Below are 19,719 nucleotides of genomic sequence, written 5' to 3'. Positions count from 1 at the left end.
ACCCTCAGTGAGCTGACAAAAACGTTTTACTAGGAAAACAAGTCCCAGCCATTTGAAGCTGAGCGGTCCTCAGGGAAAGGCCTAGAAGTGGTCTCTGGGGAGGTGCTGCCTGCTGTCTACCCTCCCTGAGCTCAGGAGCAAGCCCTGCTCTGAGATGGGGGCATGGCCTCTGGATTCTTGTTAAGGGGAATCCCAGGTGGTTAACAGGATAAGCTACCAGTCCCTTCCCCAACTGCTCCACACAGAGGTAAGGGCAGGGGACAAGGGGCTGAGGAACAAAGGAGAGAAGGAGCAGAGGGTGCTGGATCTGGGGGCCGGGCCAGCACTGGCCAGCCTGTCAGCAGGAGGCTGGAGACCAGGAGTCAGGCTGGGCTGGGCGGTCCTGTAGGGGGCTACAGCCAACTGTTGGGCCCACATAGGCCTTGCTTCACCTGGAAAGAGAATCCAGGCAGGAGGTCATCTCAGGGATGGGCTGGACCTCATGGGGTTGGCCAGTCAGGTCAGAACCAGGGGGATTACGGAGACTCAACTATCATCCTTCACCCCAGCCAATACCCATGAGCTCATCCAGTATTTACTCACCACTCACTATATCCTTGATCTCACGGGGCTGATGAAGGGAGAGGAAGAGTCAACAGAGTGATACAGGAAACAATTCCAGATAGTGACAAGGGTTATGCAGGCATCCTGGGGTTACGATAAGGCAGTGACTGGGGTTGGATGAGATGCCTGCTTAGAAATGAATGGGCAGGGGAGGCCCCTGAGGAGATGACATGTGGCCTGAGAACATGAGGAGGAGATGACACGTGGCCTGAGAACATGAGAAGGAGCCAATCGTGAAGAGCCAAAGAAAACATCTCTGCAAAACAGGCAGCAAGTGCAAAGGTCCTGAGGTAGGAATGCGCTTGCGGTGCTCACAGAGCAGAAACGCAGCAAGAATGACCCAGGCACTGTGAGCAGCGGGCAGGAGGTAGGCCCAGTTCTTGTGCCCAGGAGGAGAAGTTTGATTTCATCCACAGCAATAAGAGTTTTAAGAGATGTTACTTGCCCTGGGAAATCTTACAGATAGTCAGTCAGGTTGGCGTGAGGAGGGGCCAGAGGAGACAAGTCAGGATACTAGTGAAGTAGGTCACATGGCAGGTGGCCGCGGAGATGGAGGAATGATGGATTCTGGTGGTACTCAGGAGGGAGCACTGGCAGAATTTGGTAAAGCAGCAGATGCCGGTGTCCAGCAAAAAAAGGAATCAAGATGATGATGGGTTTGTGGCTTGAGCCATAACTAGTTAGATGTGACACTGTTTATGGAGGTGTGGAAGCTGGGGCAGGGGCAAGTTTCGAGAAGATCAGGAGCCCAGTTTTGAACACATTAAGTTTGAGATGCCCACTTGTCAGCCAAATGGAGATGCCAGGAAGCAACCGGATGTAGGAGTCAGGAGCTCTGGGAGAGGTGTGGGCTGATGCTACATGTCTGTGAGTCACCACCAGGATCCTGGGAGAGACAACCCAGGGAGAGCACATAGTTGGAGACTGAGCCCTGGAAAGTCAGACCTTCAGGTCAAGGAGAGGCAAGGAGTCAGCAAAGGAGATGCCAGGGAGGCAGGAGGAGCACCAGGCCCAGAGGCCCAGAAGGACAGTGGTCAACTGTGGTGACTGCCACGGATGACAGAGGGGGTCGTCTGGGGACCAGGGCAGAAAAGGGAGGCTGGTTGTGGTGGGTGAGAGAGAAGGGGAGGTGACAGAGAGGGGGGAAGTGCTGGCAGCTCTTTGGAGACTGTTCGTTCATGCAACAGCTATTTATTCAGCACCTGTTACGTGCTGGGCACTGTTCTAGGCACAGGGGATGTAGTGGTGACCTAGACAAGTTCCTGCCCTCATGGAGTTTCTGTTCTCAGCAGGGGCAGTACCTAGAGAGGCATGTTGAGTCAAGGTTGTTTTTTTTTTGTTTTTTTGTTTTTTTACTTATGTTGGCAAAATTTGTCACTGGGACACGTTCATATACTGATGGTAATGATGGAGGAAGGAAGAGGGGTGCGGGTGGGGCTGCCTCCAGGAGGCACTGGGGACAGACCCTGAGCACTGGAGCAGCCTTTCTGCTGTCCCAGGAAGGGAGGCAGGTGGTATGGGCACCTAGGCAGACGTGTGCCTGCCCATCCATGGCCACCCCGTGTGACCTGGGGCATACCCCCAGTGCCTCGGTCTCCCCCTCCTACCTCCCGCTGTGCTAGGGTGGAGGAGAGGTTCAGACTGGAAGGCACCTCCTGAACTCCAGAGCAGCATCAGTCCAGGTGGGGGACTGGGTGATCCTCTTTACTGGGGTCATCAGGCTCTATCCGAAATGGGATTTTACCATAAGCACACCCCTTGGGTGATGAGTCAGGACTTCTGACTCATCTTGGGGAGTTAATCGTGGGGAGATGAGACGATGGGGGAGGAAAAGCCAGTCATGACTCTGGACTTGGCTGGGGGCCCCATCAAGTGGGAATGGGAAAGGAAAGAGAGCCCAACCCTCCCGCCTTGAGATGAAGGCTGAGTCCGGGGGTGGGAGAGGGCAGGCTGGGCCCAGACTGACCCAGGCAGACCTGGCCACTGCTGGTCAGGACGCACGCTGAACATCTGTGGGTCACAGTTTGTTGATTAAAAGTGCACAGTTTGATGAGAAATAAGCAAAACCTGCCAGAAGATCTGCACGGCTGTAAGAAATGATTCACAGCACCGGCTGCAAGCAGCCCCCGATGTGCTCTGTACCGCAGGAGTGGAGCACTCACAAAGGTGGCAGAAGCCTCCAGAGGTGACAGCACTTGCTTAAAAGGGCAGCATATGACGTCATTCGGAAAACCCTGCATCCTGCTCACCGAGTGAGAATTTCCTGTGAGGGGATGCCCTGCTGGCCATGCCAAGACCAGAATTCCCAGGCCAAGACAAATACAGTACATGACACACACCAGGGAGAGCTCACGAACCATGCGTGGTATCAGTGAGTCTTGTGGCCTTATGTGTGCCTACTCCGTACCAGGCAAAGGGTGGGAATGAGCAAAGAGTAAGTGGAGGAGAGGGGAGGGGAGAGGGTGGGGTCTGGGTCACAAGGTTGGGGGCACTCTGAGCCATGAGTCCTTGCCAAGGCTCTGCACCACTCTGGGCCCTGATGTTCTCATCTAGGCAATGGGCTGACAACCCTTTATTGCACATTTGCTTGTTTAAGCAGACAAGACACCTGAGGACACCAGCACAAGTCCCGCACCTGCTTTGTCAAGTTCCTGGAGAAGCTCATTCTAGTCCAGGTATGAGGCATGGTTAGAAACTGAAAACATAGTTTGGGGACAATTTACAGAATGAATGGCAGGCTAGGGAAGTGGGACTTTATCCTGGGGGTGAATAAAGTCCACCACTGGAGTGGAGCCACTGAAGGTTTCAGAGCAGAGCAGGAACCTGCACCCAGGGATGATGTGGCAGAGCAGGGAGACGATAACCACGGCCAAGGGGAGGGGCAATAAAGGGCCCGGCCCTGCACAGTGCTGGGGGCAGCAAGGACGGAAAGGGACGTGGGACCTTGGGGGCAGCATGGATGGGACTTGGCCACTGACTGGAGATGGGCAATCTCTGGGAAAAGGGGCTGAGAAAACCTGCATCAAGAGTGGAAAGGCCTTGCCCAACTCTAATAGTATCAAGCAGACATGGAGCAAGAACACAACTGTAGCTAGAAAATAAATCTAATTTACACATAGTTTCACACTTAGGGGAAAGGATTTAGTTTATATTTAGTTTTTCCAAGAACTTATTTGCCGCATGATGAAATGAGAAAGTAATTACTAGGAAGTAAAAAGGAGGAGTGCACCCTGTAGACTCTTTTGCAGTTCCTCCTGCCATTGAAGGTAAGGGTGGCAACACAGTGTGGAGACAACAAGTTCAGGGCTAGAAGCCAGGAGGTATGTGTTCTAATCCTGGGCCTACCACTGGCTGGGTGGGAGCCTCAACCTTCCAAGAGCCTTAACCTGCCCACGTATACACAGAGTGGGAGGTAGGGGCAGACTAGAAGGCCCCTGGAGTTCTAGCATGCCTCAGTCTGGGAATTTTTTTTTTTTTTTTTTTTTTTGAGACAGGGTCTCGCACTGTTGCCCAGGCTCGACTGCAGTAGTGTGATCACAGCTCAACACAGCCTCAACCTCCTGGCCTCAATTGAATCTCCTGCCTCAGCCTCCCAAGTAGCTGGAACTACAGGTGCATGCTATCATACCCGGCTAATTTTTGTATTTTTTTCTTTTTTTTGTAAAGACAGGCTCTCACTATGTTGTCCAGGCTGGTCTTGAACTCCTAGGCAAGTGATCCACCCACCTCGGCCTCCCAAAGTGCTGGGATTACAGGTGTGAGCCACCACGCCCGGCCCAGTCTGTGGATTTTTAAAAGAAGATGACACAAAAGAGAGGGCAAAAACTAGGTGAACTGGGAGGTGAGGTTGGGCTTTGCTCTCTCAGAACTTACATTTGCTTCTCCAGGGGGACGGCAGGATCCACCCTTTCTCCTAGGATCCCGCAGAACTCGGGGCTCCCATGTTTGATAGGCTTAAAGCCCCCTCCAGGGGCACGAAGCTGGCGCCGCCGGTCCCGCGAAGGCGAGGGGGATGACTGCCGCTTCTCGTTGCCATTAAACTGTGCTGCGGGGAGAGAGAGAAAGTGCAGGTTTAGCAGAGCTCAGCCCAGGGAGCTACTGTGATGCATAGAAGGGTAACGTTCAACTGCTCTAGTTGGCACTTTACAACTTGCAGGAGGAACGGTTTCAAGCAATGAAATAACATGGCACAAAAGATTTTCGCTTCCTAAGACAGGACACCCACGTGGTCACAGCCCATTGGTGCGTGTGAGGGGCTGGTTGAGCCTCCAGAGGCCACTGGGCTCAGCCTTACCCCCACAGGAACCTCTTTGCGGCCTCCAGCAGGGGGGCATGGCACTGTCTTGGGGGAGCTCTGTCCTCTGGACAGTTCTCAGGGGGAAAAGCTGTTTCTTGTATTGGGCCAAAAATCTGCCTCCAAGTGGCTCCTCTCCTCCTCTCATCCCACCTCAGGCCATACTGGCTACATCTGCCCCCTTCCCTGGGATACTCCTACAGAGTGCCACTTGGGGGTCATGCTACATCCCCTGTATTCAGATCCCCTGCACGGGCCCAGGACCCAGCGCCCAGGTGAGGCTAGAGCAGTGCCTATAGCACAGGAAGGGCCATTCTACATGCTCTTCTCCCTGCCCTGGGCCTGTGGGAGCATCGTTCAGCCCCACAGCCTGGGGGAGGATGCTCCTTGAGGGAGACCCTGGAGACACCACAAAGAGCAGAAAGCACTGAGCTAAAACTGGAGTTGCCAAAGGGTTCCCGGAGACCACCTTGCCAGTTATCCAGCTGGGCCTGTTTCCTTCTCTGAAAAACAGGGATAATGACAGCACCTATCTCATGGGGATTAAAGCAGGTGACACACCTAGAAATCTTAGCACTGTGCCTGGAACGTAGTCTGTGTGGTTATTATAAATCACACTTACCGTGTCTGCTCAATGCACACACAGTACTAGGCACCTCACAGAAGCAACTGAACCAACCTGAGTTCCTCTCCTAAGCCCGCCAGTGATTAGCTGCGAGCCTCGGCTATGCTATTGAACCTCTTTGAGTCCCCATTTCTTGTCTCCCCAGGCTGCTGTGAAGGTCAGATGAGAGGATACTCCAGCGCCTGACACACAGAGGGTACCTAAGAAACGAGGCCAGAGCCTGCAGAGGAAGGTTCCTGAAGCCGAGGCCAGCTGCAGGCCTACAAACATGTCCCTGGCTGTGCCACACAAAGGCATAAACCTCTCCTCTAAACAGCAAGCATGATTGTGGCAAGCTATCCTCCAAGCCCGGCCAGACACACAGCAATCAACCCCCACGCTCACAGAAAGTCCTGGAGAAACCTCAGCGCCGGCGGGGAAATGTGCTGTCTGCTGAAACCGAGGAGCGTGATGAACCTGTTCTACATCTCAGTCACTGAACCATCTTCCCTATCAGGGACTGTGGGGCATTTCTGTCCCTCTAAGACGCTCTTTCTCCATTAACCACTTCGGAAAACAGTGGGAAGGGAGGCTCTTGCCAACAGAAGGCTCCAGAGACACCGGACCCACCAGCTTTCCAGACTGTGCTGAGCGTGTGGCCAACCTGCTACCCAGCAGTGACACCGGCAGGTAGTCCACCCGCGATGATGCTCCTAACCACTCATCCACATGTACTAGGCACAGTTCAAGGCCGGGAAAATAGCGGTGGACTCAACAGACAGAGATCCCTGCTTATGGAGCGCAGGGGCCTCATGAGAAGAGACAGGCAATAAATCAATCTGCATATCAGTGGCTGGTGACAAGTGCCACTGAGAAAAATACAGCAGGGCAGGAAAGTCCTCTCCAAAGGTGACATCTGACTAAATACCTGAAGGGAGGGAGGAACATCTGTAGGAAGGACACTCCAGGCAGAAGGAAGAGCAAGTTCAAGGGCCCTGGGGTGGGACTATGCCTAGAGTGAGACACAAAATGACCCAGAGTGACTGGAAGGGAGTTGGGAAGGAAGCCAGGCTTCCTGGTCTTGGGAAGGACTCTGACTTTGTTCTGAGAGACATGGAGAGCCGTTCTGACCGGGCGCTTCCTTACAGGATTGCTATGCTGAAAAGAGATGGAGGCAAGGGGTGTATGGGAACACTCTGGACTCTGTCCGATTTTGCTGTGAACCTAAAACTGCTTTATAAAGTACAGCTGGCTAATTAGAGGGACAGAGAGCATGCATACACAGGCACACAGGAGGGCAGCGAGGCAGTGCCTGCCAGTGGTCAGATCCAGCCACATTCTGCAGGCAGAGATGGCAGGACTCGCCCGTGCATGCAAAGCGCAGCATGAGAGGAGGACGACTACGGGTGACCACAGGCTGAAGCGCAGTGTGAGAGGAGGAGGACTACGGGTGACCACAGGCTGTTGTCCTAAGTGCTGGAAGGATGCGCTGGCCTTACCCATGAGAGGAAGACTCACCAAAGGCCCTAATTAAGCTTCCAGAAAGCAGCATGGAGGCCATGCCTTAACCTAGAGACACCCACAGCTCTGTGATGCCAGGGCTGGTGGCGTGCAGAGGGGCAGAGCAAGGACTCGCTGGGGGTTCCTGCCCTTCCTTCAGGCCACAGTTCCGTCCTGTGTCCAACTACACACAGACAGCAATGACCTCAAGGCCTTCCCAGGGGACAGGTCCTGGGGCTGGAGAGTGAGAAGGCCCTTTCCCATCAGCTGATAAGGGGGCTTTTGTGGTAGTGGGCTAAAACCTGGAGCCGGGGCCCTAGCACACACATCACCACCAGCATCTACCCCTCGCTGGCCTTCCAGTAGCCTGGATCTCCCACTGGGGTTCCGGCTGAATGACGGCACCCTCATGGCAACCAATCATGGGACATATGGTCTTGGACAGGGGGTTGGGAGGAGAGAAAGAGGTGAAGCAGGTTCTTACCCAAGCCCCTACTTTGCAGAGCCCTCCCTAGGTGACCTTGGGCAGGGGAGAGCACTGGGGCTAGATAGACAAATTGGGGCCATGTCATCCTGGAGCTCCTTTCTAAACAGCTTAGACTTGAACTTATGGATGGGGATAATCAGAGAATGGGCTTTAGAGACCTCTCTGAGTGCTGGTGGAGGGTGGGTTTGGGGTCAATCCTGAAGACGGGAAGACCAGTCAGGGAAAGGTGATGGAGGCTGACCCCCTCAATGACGGGAGGGATGTAGAAGCTTGACTACTTGTGGGAGTGAGTCTGGGACGACTGCTGTGTGATACCCAGATTTCTGGCTTGGGGGAGGGTGATGCCCCCAATGGGATGGGCACAGGAGGGGATGTGGTCAGGGAGCATGGGACCAGCCTGCACTTCTCCATGATGCCTCCCTGCTGCTAATTTTCTGGTTGTCAGGAATAGAGAGGATACAACTCAGCAGGCATCCTGGCCCATAGGGCTGCCAGTGTTGAAGGGCAGCGGATTGGCTTGACATAGGAAGGGGACTAAGCTGGAAGTGAGGTTCTAGGCTTAGTTTTGCCACAGGCTCAGGAGACCAAGGGACCAGATGAATTATAAGTCACTTTCACTCCTGACATCCTGGGGCTCCACTGGCTAAAATCAGGATTGGGAGATTTCTGCCAATATAAATCTCTTCAATCGACGTCCCAACACAGGTGAGCAGAGAGGCATGGAGCACAGAACATGATTGTGGAGGGAGCCCAAGCTTTTCGGCACAACCCAAAAGGCTCTCTAGGACCCGGCTGCTTGTCCAGCCTCAGGTCCACCAATCTCTTCACCTCACTGATACCACTTACCCTCCAGAGGTCACCTATTTCAGGAAGCCTTCCTGGACCTCACCTCTCCCAAGACTCACCTTGATCTTAGCACCCTAATTGCGTGTCCTTCCTGGCTCCCGGTGAGCCCCCTGAGGGTATGGGCTGTATCATGTGCCCCTTCCCCCATACCTAGCCCATTACCGGCAACATAACAGGTGCTCAATAAGTGATTAAATGAAGAAACTTAATGAACTGCTGTTTTGCTTTATCGGGAAAAAAAAATCGGTTTCATACCAGATAAATTGGATAAAAACTAGTAACATCCTAGTCAACACTGTTATTCCCCACTGAAATAATTTATACATTTGCTGGCAAGCTTAATAATATAGCCATATATCTTAGAACAGGTGGTGATGAGTGACAGGCTTAATTAGGCAAATCATTTCACCTAAAATACAAATATACAAACTCCAAGTGCAGTGATTCGGCAGCCTAAGAAAAAAAATGTTAAGAACAAAAGCTCCAAACACAACTGCTCTCATTCCTTCTAATTACGTTTCTCCTTAACCTGCAATTTAACATGGCAATTCTTTTAATTTAGTGATTTTTCTGCAAAAGATAAAGACACACTCCCTCAAAAGAATATCTGCATTTAGAGAAAAAATATGCTACCCCCGTGAGTCATTAGAATGACAGAACCTAATTAATTTCACCTATGGGCAATTAAAAATGGAAGTCGGAATCTGAAGGAGGAAAGTAAGACTCAGAGCTGGGCAGGTTGAGGCTCTGGGAGCCCTTCTGACTTTGGTTCCAATGATGGGGACCAGACCTTGGTGGTTGATGGGACAGAGAGCCTGGTCAACGTCTTTCCAGAAGTTCTGCCATGGTGACAGGACTCATTCCTTGAGACCCAGCTCAAGTGCCCTGCTTCTAGGAAGCTTTCCTGGCCCTCCCATCTGGATTGGTCCCCTTTCTGCTTGTATTACAGATTTTATACCAATCAGTCCTGAAGTGTGGTCACTGCCAACAACAGAAGACAGCATCCAAGACACCTAGCTTAGCTCTGTCCCTCCTACTGGCCCTGCCACGTAGGTAATGGGTGAGGAACGGCGGTCCAGGAGGGGTAGGAGGAAATCCTCCACGGTCTTAAAGCCAAATAGCATGGCGAGGGTCAAGCCCAGGACTGCAGGACGGCAGGATCAGGCTCACCCCACCCTTGGGTCTTCCTTCCCCACAAGAATACCTAAGGGCTGCTGGTCTGGCAGGAGCTGGGCCTCGCTCATCTGGCCTCCCTGCTGTGCACTTCCTCCTTCTAGGCCTGGAATTACTGCCCTTCTGCTCCATCTGAATGATGTCTAGAAAAGGTCTGGCACAAATGCCACCTCCTCCACAAAGCTTACCCTGATCCCACCTGCAGAGAATTATTGTCTCCCTCTTGGTAGCTCCCAGCCCTCAGTCCATCTCCTGTAGCTCAGGGGGCATCCACACCACTCTTCTCAGTCAGCCTGGGTGCTATGGGTGCTGCGCCTGGGATTTATTTTTCTTTGCCCTCTCCAGTCTCTTGTCTGCCCCTAACTCACGGAAGTTTCACGTGCAGAAGGTGCTTGGATGAGATAAATGTGTTCCTTCAGGGTGGATCTCTTTCCACTGTCCTGTCCACTGTTCAGAGCTGGCCAGAGAGCAAACTCCAAAAAGCCGATGGACCTCTGAAGCATAGCTCTCCTGGGCTTGCAAACCCTCCCTGGCTCCCCAGTGCCCCAGGACAAAGGGCAAATTCATTCTGGCGCTCAAGTTCCTCTGAATTTGATGTAATGATGCATCTTCCCCTACAAAACCCCTGTGGGTTCCACACCCACCCTTAGGTTCCAATCACAAAGGACAGCCAGTCCTCAGATCTATCATCTGCCCTTTTGTCTTTAGGGCTTTGTTTGGCTAAGTCTACCCTCCAGAATCCCTTTACTTCACTATTTCTCTGCAAAAACCCAGCTATTCTTCAGAGCTCTTCAGAGCTCAGCTCCAACGTTACCTCCTGGGGTAGGTTTTGCTCTAGACCCCCAGGTAGAATTCCTTTCTCCTCCTCTGAGCTCCAAAGTCTGCACCACTGTCCTGGCACTGGCCTCTGTAACACTGAGGCATGTAGGTGTCTTCTCAGAATTGGACACTTTGCAGAGATGGGGCCTTGTGCCTCAGTCTCCTCAGAGTCTCCCCGTGGCCGACCTGCAGCTAGCTCCGATGAATGGCCCATGGCTGAAACCCACCCAGGGAATGGAGGAGCTGCAGTGGCTCTACTCACAGTTTAGGAGTCAGGAGAACCTGGGTTTGAATCCTGTCTCTGTCATTACTGAGTGACTTGGGGCATGTTTCTTAAACTTCTTTGAGCCTTAGCTGCCTCATCTGCAAACCAGGGCTGACAATACCTGTACTGTGAAGGTAAAAGATGATGTACCAAGGTCCAGGCAGGCCCCCTGTAAGCGGGAGACCCTGACCCATGGTCACATCTATGCTCTGATACAATGCCTGTATCAGAAACCACCTCTTTTTCTATGACTCCTGCTGAAATTCCTGAGTCAGAAGTTCCAAGAAGATAGGGCATTTCATTCCGTTTTGTTCAAGGCTAAATCCCCAATACCTAAAACAGTGTCTGATGTACAGTGGATGCTCAACATCTGTTGAAGGAATGAACCTGCACCCTGCTCAGCAGGACTATAAATTTTCCATTCATCAGCCAACAAAGGAAACTCAGGAGCTGGACTCACTCAAGTGATTTTGGAAACAGTTTTGAAAAATGGCTTCATCTTTCTTTTTTTTTTTTTTTAAGAGACAGGGTCTCACTCTGTCACTCAGGCTGGAGTGCAGTGGCACGATCATAGCTCAATGCAACCTTCAACTCCTGGGCTCAAGTCATCCTCCTGCCTCAGCCTCCCAAGCAGTTGGGACTACAGGTGCATGCTACCATGCTGGGCTAGGTTTTTTTTTTTAAGTTTGTAGAGGTGGCATCTCACTATCTTACCCAGGCTGGTCTTGAACTCCTGGCCTCAAGTGATCCTTCTACCTCAGTCTCCCCCAAATGCTGGGATTATAGGAAGGAGCCACCACGCCTGGCCCAGCTTACTCTTTATTTAGTGATTCCTGCTCATGGGCAGGCACCATGGAGGGCTTAAAGTCCATGTTCTCCTCTAGTCGTTGTGGCAAACCTATGAGGTCAGTGCTATTACTGCCCTCGTTTTTACAAGTGACGCCCGATATGGTTAGGTAACTTGCCCAGGGCAATAGGAACAGGTTGCTGTGACAGGCAGTGGGTCCCAGTGCTAGCCCTTGAGCCCTCTGCTTTGGGACTGCAGCCCTGGGCAGCCTCCCCCACCCAGGAGTGCCTTCCCCGGCGGAGGTGCAGTGACAGAAGAGTTGACAGTCTGCCACACATCCTCTTGTCCTCACCATTGACCAAGGGTGTGGGCAGTGGCCCCCGGGGATAGGGGGTCATTCAAAGAGAACTGGAATGGAGCAACAGGACCTAGAGGAGACTGGCATGGTTCTCCAGGTTCTGACTGTCTGGCTGCTTCTTTCTGGCCTGAAGTCTATGACCCTCTCAGTTCTCCAGTATAAGATGGAGTTTCCTTTAAGCAGAGGCAATAAAGGTTGGAACAACGAAAAACAAGGCACCGTGTGTAGACTGCTTGCAAGGAGCTCTCAACCGCCACAGGCTTCTTAGCCCCTCTGCGGATGAGCTGGAATGAACATGGGCCACATTTGTAAACCATATGTGGCTGACAGGAGGGGTTTGAAGGCTGTTGCGGCCTCGGGGTTGGTTCACGAATGTTCTAGTACTCTACAAAAACAAGGTACAAAGGCAGAGTCAAAGTGCCCAAGGCCTTGCACAGTCCCTGGCAGGGGTTGCTGCACAGCATCAACAGCTAGGCTGGGACTCTGGGGTGTTGGTGAGGGGGAAAGGTGGGTGAGAGTGGGGACAGCTGGGGTGGAGAGCACAGAAGGCGCTGCTGCCCAGGTAGTTGTGCGACCCCAGGAAGGGGCAAGGAGGGGAGATTATGCATTGGTTTGGGAGGTAGGGTGGACTACATGACCCCTGGAGTCTATGAAAATGCCATCAACTTTCGCAACAATGCACTAACACCTGTAGATGACTGAAACTCTGTTCGCATGACAATAGGCCTCTGCTGTTTCAGCTTTCCAAACAACATCCTGTATCATCTCATCTGACCCTCACCAACACACAGCAAAACAATTATTAGAATTCCCAAACAAGTATGAGAATTCCCATTTTATAGACGACACAACCGAGGCCCAGAGAGGTAAGGCCCCTTCTTCCCTCCAGTTCAAGAGTGAGTTTTGCTCACCCACCTACCCCACCTGCCCAGTGAGTGTAGGTTCCTTTCAGGTACCTGTAGGACAACTGGCCCAGCAAATGTTTGATTTGTATTTCCAGGATCACCAACAAGAGGCCTCTGTGTTCGCCTGGAAGACACACACAGGCCTCAGGGCATTGTGCTGCCACTCGTGATGGGAGGTGCCTGAGAACAGAGGTCCTCATTGTGAGGGGAGGCGGCCAGCGACTCACCACAAAGCAGGCAAGCGGGAAGGCTGTGAGGCAGGTGCCAGGACACTGCCTGGGTGCCAGGAACGCCGTACACACATGTCCAAGCCTGGGATGGGGACGGCGGGCCTGGCAGAAGGGGCGTGCCTTTCTTTTCTTATTTGTGACATCCCCAGAGGAAAAATGAATGCTATTACTGGGAGCAAAGACCCCACCCTAAGATCTGATGCTTGACTACAGGAAATCTAAAGATAAAGTCCAATGAAGATGATGAAATAACCCAAACGCAGAGGCCTCTACGGCTGCCAAAGAAAGCCATATTTATTGTCATAACTCATTATGCAGATGGGAAATGGAGGGCTGGAAAAAGGACTGACTCACCCAGAGTCAACAGTTAGACGTGAACTTGGACTTGAGTCCAGGTCTCCTGAATCCTGGAGGCCCCTAACAACTTCAGCATAAACCCTGTGAGTGCAATACAGTCTCAAAAACAACCACAGTAACCACAGTGATACATCTATGAGCACTCACTGTGCCCCCAACTCTCAGTGCATAGTACTGCCCCCACTGTATAGATGAGGAAACAGAGACAACTTGGCCCAGGTCATCCCGCCAGCAAGTGACAGCACAGGGCTTTAAATCCAGATACCCCTGGCCCCAGCATCTGAGCTCCTTCCTGAGTTCCGGGCCAGGCCCATCTGTAAAACATACCTGGGACCTACACACGTCTGATACAGTATGTCTCCCGACACTTTCACCTGCAGACACCCACGGACACTTATTTAGAATCCTAGAGCCTGGGAAAGTGACTTTTTCCCCAGCCACAAGCCCAAAGACCTGCAAGGAGCAGGCTGGGCATTTGTGGAAATGAGTCTCCCTGTCCATAAGACCCAAAGCCCCAGCCCCACTGTGTATGTTTCTCTGCTGCCCATTGTGGATGGCTGTGAGGGAGGCCAGCAGAGATGGAGAGTGGAGGTCGGGGGGACAAGCCAGGTACTGGCCACAAATATGGCTTGCCAGGGCTGCCTGCACCCGACCAACACACCAGTCTCCAGGCCTACAATGTGGCATCTGGATTCACAGCCAATCCTCAGACAGGCAGGGACATGCTGTCCACGTCTCCCTTGGAGTTGAGAACAGAGGTGGCAGCCACAGCAGCCAATGGCTACTCAGAAATGCCCTCCCACTGCCTCACCTAGTGAGGAAACAGGTATACAGCATGCAAGAAAGACATGAAAACACATCGTCTGTGTGTGGGCAGGCCATGAGATTTATTGGTATTCTACTGCTCCTAAGAGAACACAGGGTTGGTTTTCCTGAGACCTGATCTACTCAAATATCTCTTTTTTTTTCTCTCGAGACGGAGTCTCGCTCTGTTGCCCAGGCTGAAGTGAGTGGCACAACCTCGGCTCACCGCAACCTCCACCTCCAGGGTTCAAGTGATTCTCCTGCCTCAGCCTCCTGAGTAGCTGGAATTATAGGTGCCTGCCACCACGCCCGGCTAATTTTGTATTTTGGGGCCGGGGTATCCGGATTTAAAGTCCTGTGCTGTCACTTGCTAGTGGATGACCTGGGTCAAGTTGTCTGTTTCTTCATCTGTGCAGTGGGGGCAGTACTATGCACTGAGAGTTGGGGGCACAGTGAGTGCTCATAGATATATCACTGTGGTTACTGTGGTTGTTTTTGAGACTGTATTGCACTCAACAGGGTTTATGCTGAAGTTGTTAGGGGCCTCCAGGATTCAGGAGACCTGGATTCAAGTAGAGACCTGGATTCAAGTGGACACAGGGTTTCACCATATTGGCCAGGCTGGTCTCAAACTCCTGACCTCAGGTGATCCACCAGCCTCAGCCTCCCAAAGTGCTGGGATTACAGGCGTAAGCCACTGCGTCCGGCCTGATTTACTCAAATATCTGAGGGCTCACTGTGTGCCAGGCACAGATCACAGGTGTAAACAAGAGAGGCAGGGTCTCTGACCTCAGGGAACTTAAAAATCTCCACATGAAGATCTCTGAGCTGCCAAACAGAAGAGCAAAGGTATTCTATCAAATCTTTGTTTTTTTTCCACTGAGGAGACAAAGGCACTTGGAGGAATGTTTCTACCAATGTAATTAGCAGATGAAACAAAGCTATTAAACACTGGTGTTTTTCTTCTCTCCTTTTTTTAAGATTACTAAATGAATTTATTCATATGTCAAATAGAAAAACCAACTGGAAAAACCTGTCCCTCAGTAACACATTAGCCAAAGGAAGCAAGTGATCCCCGTTCTCTCACTGAAACCCCCCTTTCCTGGGCAGACCTGCTGTTCACACGTGTTAAACATTAATTACAACTGTTACTCATTACATAGCAAAAAGCATTTGGTACAAACACAATTGTTAATTTCCTCACAGGCTCAAGGCATTCTGGGAAGCTATACAGGCGACAGGAAGCATCATGGAAGCCTAAGTGGAGCCGGTTTGGAAGAGACAGCATTCTCCTGGCTAGGACAGGTGGTGGTGGCCGGGTTTAAGATTCTCCAAGGGACCCTCTGCAGATGCCGGGGCCCTGTTTATTCTGAGCACATGAAGATGAGTCACATAGCTTGGTGGGAATAGCAAGTGTGGAGCAGTGCCCTACACACACAATGTTAAACCAGCTACAGAGCGACTGTGTTTGAGGGGGACGGTGACAAGCCACGAGGGCAACATGGTATGGGTGCAACTGCTTCTGCCTTGTACCAGTGTGCAAGGGAATGTCTAGCCTGACCCCAGCCTAGACATTCACAGGATATCCACACACAGGATATCCACACACAGGAGTTTGAGACCAGCCTGGCCAATATGGTGAAACCCTGTCTCCACTTGAATCCAGGTCTCTACTTGAATCCAGGTCTCCTGAATCCTGGAGGCCCCTAACAACTTCAGCATAAACCCTGTGTGAGTGCAATACAGTCTCAAAAACAACCACAGTAACCACAGTGATATATCTATGAGTACTCACTGTGCCCCCAACTCGGAGTGCATAGTACCGCCCCCACTGCACAGATGAAGAAACAGACAACTTGGCCCAGGTCATCCGCCAGCAAGTGACAGCACAGGACTTTAAATCCGGATACCCCGGCCCCAAAATACAAAATTAGCCGGGCGTGGTGGCAGGATATCCACACACAGGATATCAAGGCAGCAGTGGAGAGAACAAGTGCTCTGCAGTCAGACTGGCCCAAGTTCACAGCTGTGTGACTGTAGGCAAGCTGCTCACCCTCTCTGAGCTTCAGTACTGTCATCTGAGCGACGACAATGAAGTGACCCCTGCCTTGCAAGACTCTGTAGGGTTAACCTATGCCAGGTTTATAATTATTGCTCAATAAATGTTAATTTCCTGTCCCTGGTTCCTCCCCATCCTTCCTTACCTTAATGGGATTATTTTAAATTAGCTAGTTGAGGTGGCTCTGAGATGATTCACAGTTTAGGAAATAGACATACTGGGGCCTTACTTTCCCTTTTAGCCTCACTTGATGAGGCTTTGAAGGTGTCAAAACTCAAGAGGGAGGCTGGCTAAGGGGTGATACCACAGCGTTAGCACCCACACACTGACAGTGTCTAATGTGTATCTAGCTATTTCAGAATAAACCAATGTACTCCAGTACAGGGTGTAGTAGGAGCACAGAGGGGAAGGAACTGATTGTGTCAGGGAAGGCTTCCTGGAGGAGGTGACTTTCCCTCCCTAACTCTACCCCAACCCCACACCTAATACAAAGCATGTACTCTGTATCCTCTATGTTCTCAAAGTGGGGTCCCCAGATGGCAGCATCAGCATCACTTGGGAACTTGTTGGAAATGAAAACTCCCATGCTTCACCCCAGATCTACCGAATCAGGAACCCTGGGGGTGGAACCCCAGCAATCTGTATAACACTTCCTCCAGGTGATTCTGATGCCTGCAAGTTTAAGACTTACCACTTCAGGCAAAAAAGAAATCCACAGACATGTCAGACCTAGAATAGGGAAGGTGCGGATCGGAGGAAGGCCCTGGGGACCCTCTCCTACCTGGGGGACCAGTGGCCCAATCCTCGGGAGGGACTGAGTAAAAGAATGGAAGAACCAGGAGACTCATTAGAACTGTTGCTGGAATTGAGATATGGGGTTTCCTGAAGAAGTGTTGCTTTCCACACCATCCGTGCTTCCCATTGCCAGGCATAACTGGGAATGAGCTTTGGAAACAGGTCCTCTGTGGCCACTAAGTACTTCCTTATGCAGCATGGTTTTTATGTTAAGTTGAATTTTGTGTAATATAGCAAGCCCTCTCTGAATACCAAAACCATTTCTTACATGCATGATCCTTTAGGGCTCACCATGTCTTTTCATTCAGATCTTTTGTTTTTATTTAATCAACACAGAGATCCAGTGTGAGAAGTTGTGACCATTCCCATTTTACAGATAAGTAAACTAAGGCTCAGGGAGACTGAACAGTCTGTCTCAGGTCCCAAAGCGGTGAAGGGTGGAGCCAGCATGTGAACTTGGGACTGTCTGACTCCTCCCATTGCCCCATGGGTCCCAACATGCAACACGCTGTTCTAAACTTCTAGGGCAGAGAAATCTGCCAAGGAGCTAGTGGGGAAGACAGATAAGTACCCAAAATAAGTATGCTGAGCAGTATTTGAGTCATGTGTCTTTTATCTTTGCTGTGAGGCAGACCTGGCTGAGCCAAGGACACTGCCTGAAGAGTAACTTTCATGGAGACAAAGCTTCAGATGGTGAATCAAAATTAGATGACTTAGTTTCTCAAGAAGGTCTGGGGGGTGCCCTTCACACACCCTCCTGTCATCTGGCTCCTCCATCAAGCTCAAGAGCTGCAGTTACTTACTTCTCAGATACAAGTGCAAATTATTAAAAACAGCTGTTTACTCACTGGGTTAAATGGAAATGCTGGTCATTCCTCTATGTATGGCCTGACTGGCTCTGCCATGAGGTCTCCAGCTGTTCCCTTCTCCACTCTGAGCCTTAGTTTCCCCAGAAGGATAGGGAGAGTGGGACTCTATGGTATGTGGGCCCCTCTCTGTGCTGAGTGGTGACAGAACATGACCAACCCATGGGATGACGCTGGTCCCCATCCACCCGCCTGAATGAAGGCATGAACCTCCAGAACCCAGTCCCCTACAGAAACCCCGGCTGGAACCATGTCAGGTGGGAAGCCACCACCCAGTTACATGTCCCGGTGTAGATGTGGCAGAAATTAGTGCAAGTGAGATGAAGGGCATGCGATACTTCTTGAGGGCTATGGGAGGATGAGAGCTCCAACCATATTTCCTGCAGCATCTTGGATAGCACCAGAGAGGCCAGACATTTGACTGGGTTAGGGCAGGGATATGGAGTTGGAGCCGACAGGTTCAAAGTCCGGCTCTGCTGCTGACCAGCCACAGGCTGGGACCCTGGCCAAGTTATTTCTTCTCATGGAACCTTAGCTTCCTTATCTGTAAAAGGAGGAAACTAACCTCCCAGAGGGTGATTGTGAGGATTGAATGAGACAATGCACACAGAAAGTGCTCAGTAAATGCTAGCAACGATGCCAGTACCTTCCTGATGTGATACCCATCAAGTCTCACTAAGACCCTTCTGAAGCGGGAACTACTGGTCTCACTTCCCAGGTGGAGAAACTGAGACTCCCAGGACACATTCATTCCCAGTCCTCACACTGGTCCTTCAGAGGTGTGAAGACACTGATTTGGTGTCTTTGCCACCTCCACCGGGGTCTGCTTCTACAGACTATCCACCCCAGCTCCTTGGTCCCTGCCTGTGGGCCCCTCCCTACGTGGCCACTTTCTGCTCGGGTTCCATTTGTCCATCTTGCAATCTGTGCCACAAAGACTGGCAACCAGGTAGACCTGCCACACCAACCTGCACCACCCCCAGACACCATGACATCATCCAAGGCTCCTTGTCCCCTTCCCGACATTGGGCAGGGGGTGCCACATAGGCCTCGTGTGGGCCCGAGCTGCATCTGACGGGGGTGGGTTGGGGACAGAGCAAGAAGGCCATTTCTAGACCCACCTGCTGGCCTTGCAATTTGTTGGTTGCTGTAAAGACTCCTGGGGCGATTCAAAATGGGCCAGGAACAGTCTAGCCTGCTCTGGAAGGCTGGGTCTCTGCCGGGTGGGAAGGGGGCTGACAGCTTGATGGAAGCCACATCACTTCTCTGTGGAGGCAGAGCTGCAGTCCACTCCCTGCAGCCAGTAGCCGGTAGTGGAACCTGACTGGGCATTGTCCTGGGGATTGGGATCTGACAAGTGGGAGCGGGGGTCTGGTGAGGCCACAGTCAGCTTCCTGGAGCAGAGCAGGCAACGAACACCCAGGGTTTGCTCTTTGGACAGCTCCAAGTATTTCTCACCAACAACTCTCCGAATCCTTAATTAAATTCCATGTCAGCCATTCTCAGAGAAGGGGAAACTTTCATTCCTAAGAAGTTGGGGCCACCTCACACGCTCTAAGAGCTGTTTTTGAGACAACTGGGAAGTGATAACTGAGCCTTCCGCGGTGGCAGCCCCAGCCTGATGAGATGGGAAGGAAGGCGCTGACTTCCAGAAGCACTGCCCAAAAAGGGCACTACAGTGGAGAATGCTGAGGCAGTGCCTGAGAGGTGCGTCTTTTCTTGAACGCAATTCAGGACAGTGCTTTGAAAGCTGGAAGGCACTTTTGCTTCACAGATGGATGAAGCTAATTCAGCCATCTTCCTCTTTCCCCATCTCTGACCAGCATGCTGGGGCTCTGATGGAATGAAGCCTGGATGTGTCCCCAGAGCTGGCTGCAGACTGACCTCCCAGGAGACGCCCTCTGTCAGAGCCCTGCCTCACTCAAGCTTCTGCTTGCAAACCCCCTATGATGGGAAGCTCATTACAC

General features: G+C 51.7%; 1 protein-coding gene across 1 annotated transcript in view; it reads right to left on the bottom strand.

Annotated features, from left to right (window-relative positions):
• The window catches only part of SHB (SH2 domain containing adaptor protein B), a 153,436-nt gene that overhangs the window by 35,979 nt on the left and 97,738 nt on the right, over window positions 1–19,719 (bottom strand). Inside the window, exon 4 of the mRNA XM_002819599.6 lies at window positions 4,477–4,648. Coding sequence (XP_002819645.4) covers window positions 4,477–4,648 — 172 coding nt within the window. The remainder of the gene's footprint in view (window positions 1–4,476; window positions 4,649–19,719) is intronic.

The sequence above is a fragment of the Pongo abelii genome, chromosome 13 (assembly GCF_028885655.2).
Source record: "Pongo abelii isolate AG06213 chromosome 13, NHGRI_mPonAbe1-v2.0_pri, whole genome shotgun sequence".
Lineage (NCBI taxonomy): Eukaryota > Metazoa > Chordata > Mammalia > Primates > Hominidae > Pongo > Pongo abelii.
The sequence above is the reverse complement of the archived record's forward strand: the minus strand, read 5'-3'. Positions and strand labels throughout refer to the sequence as shown.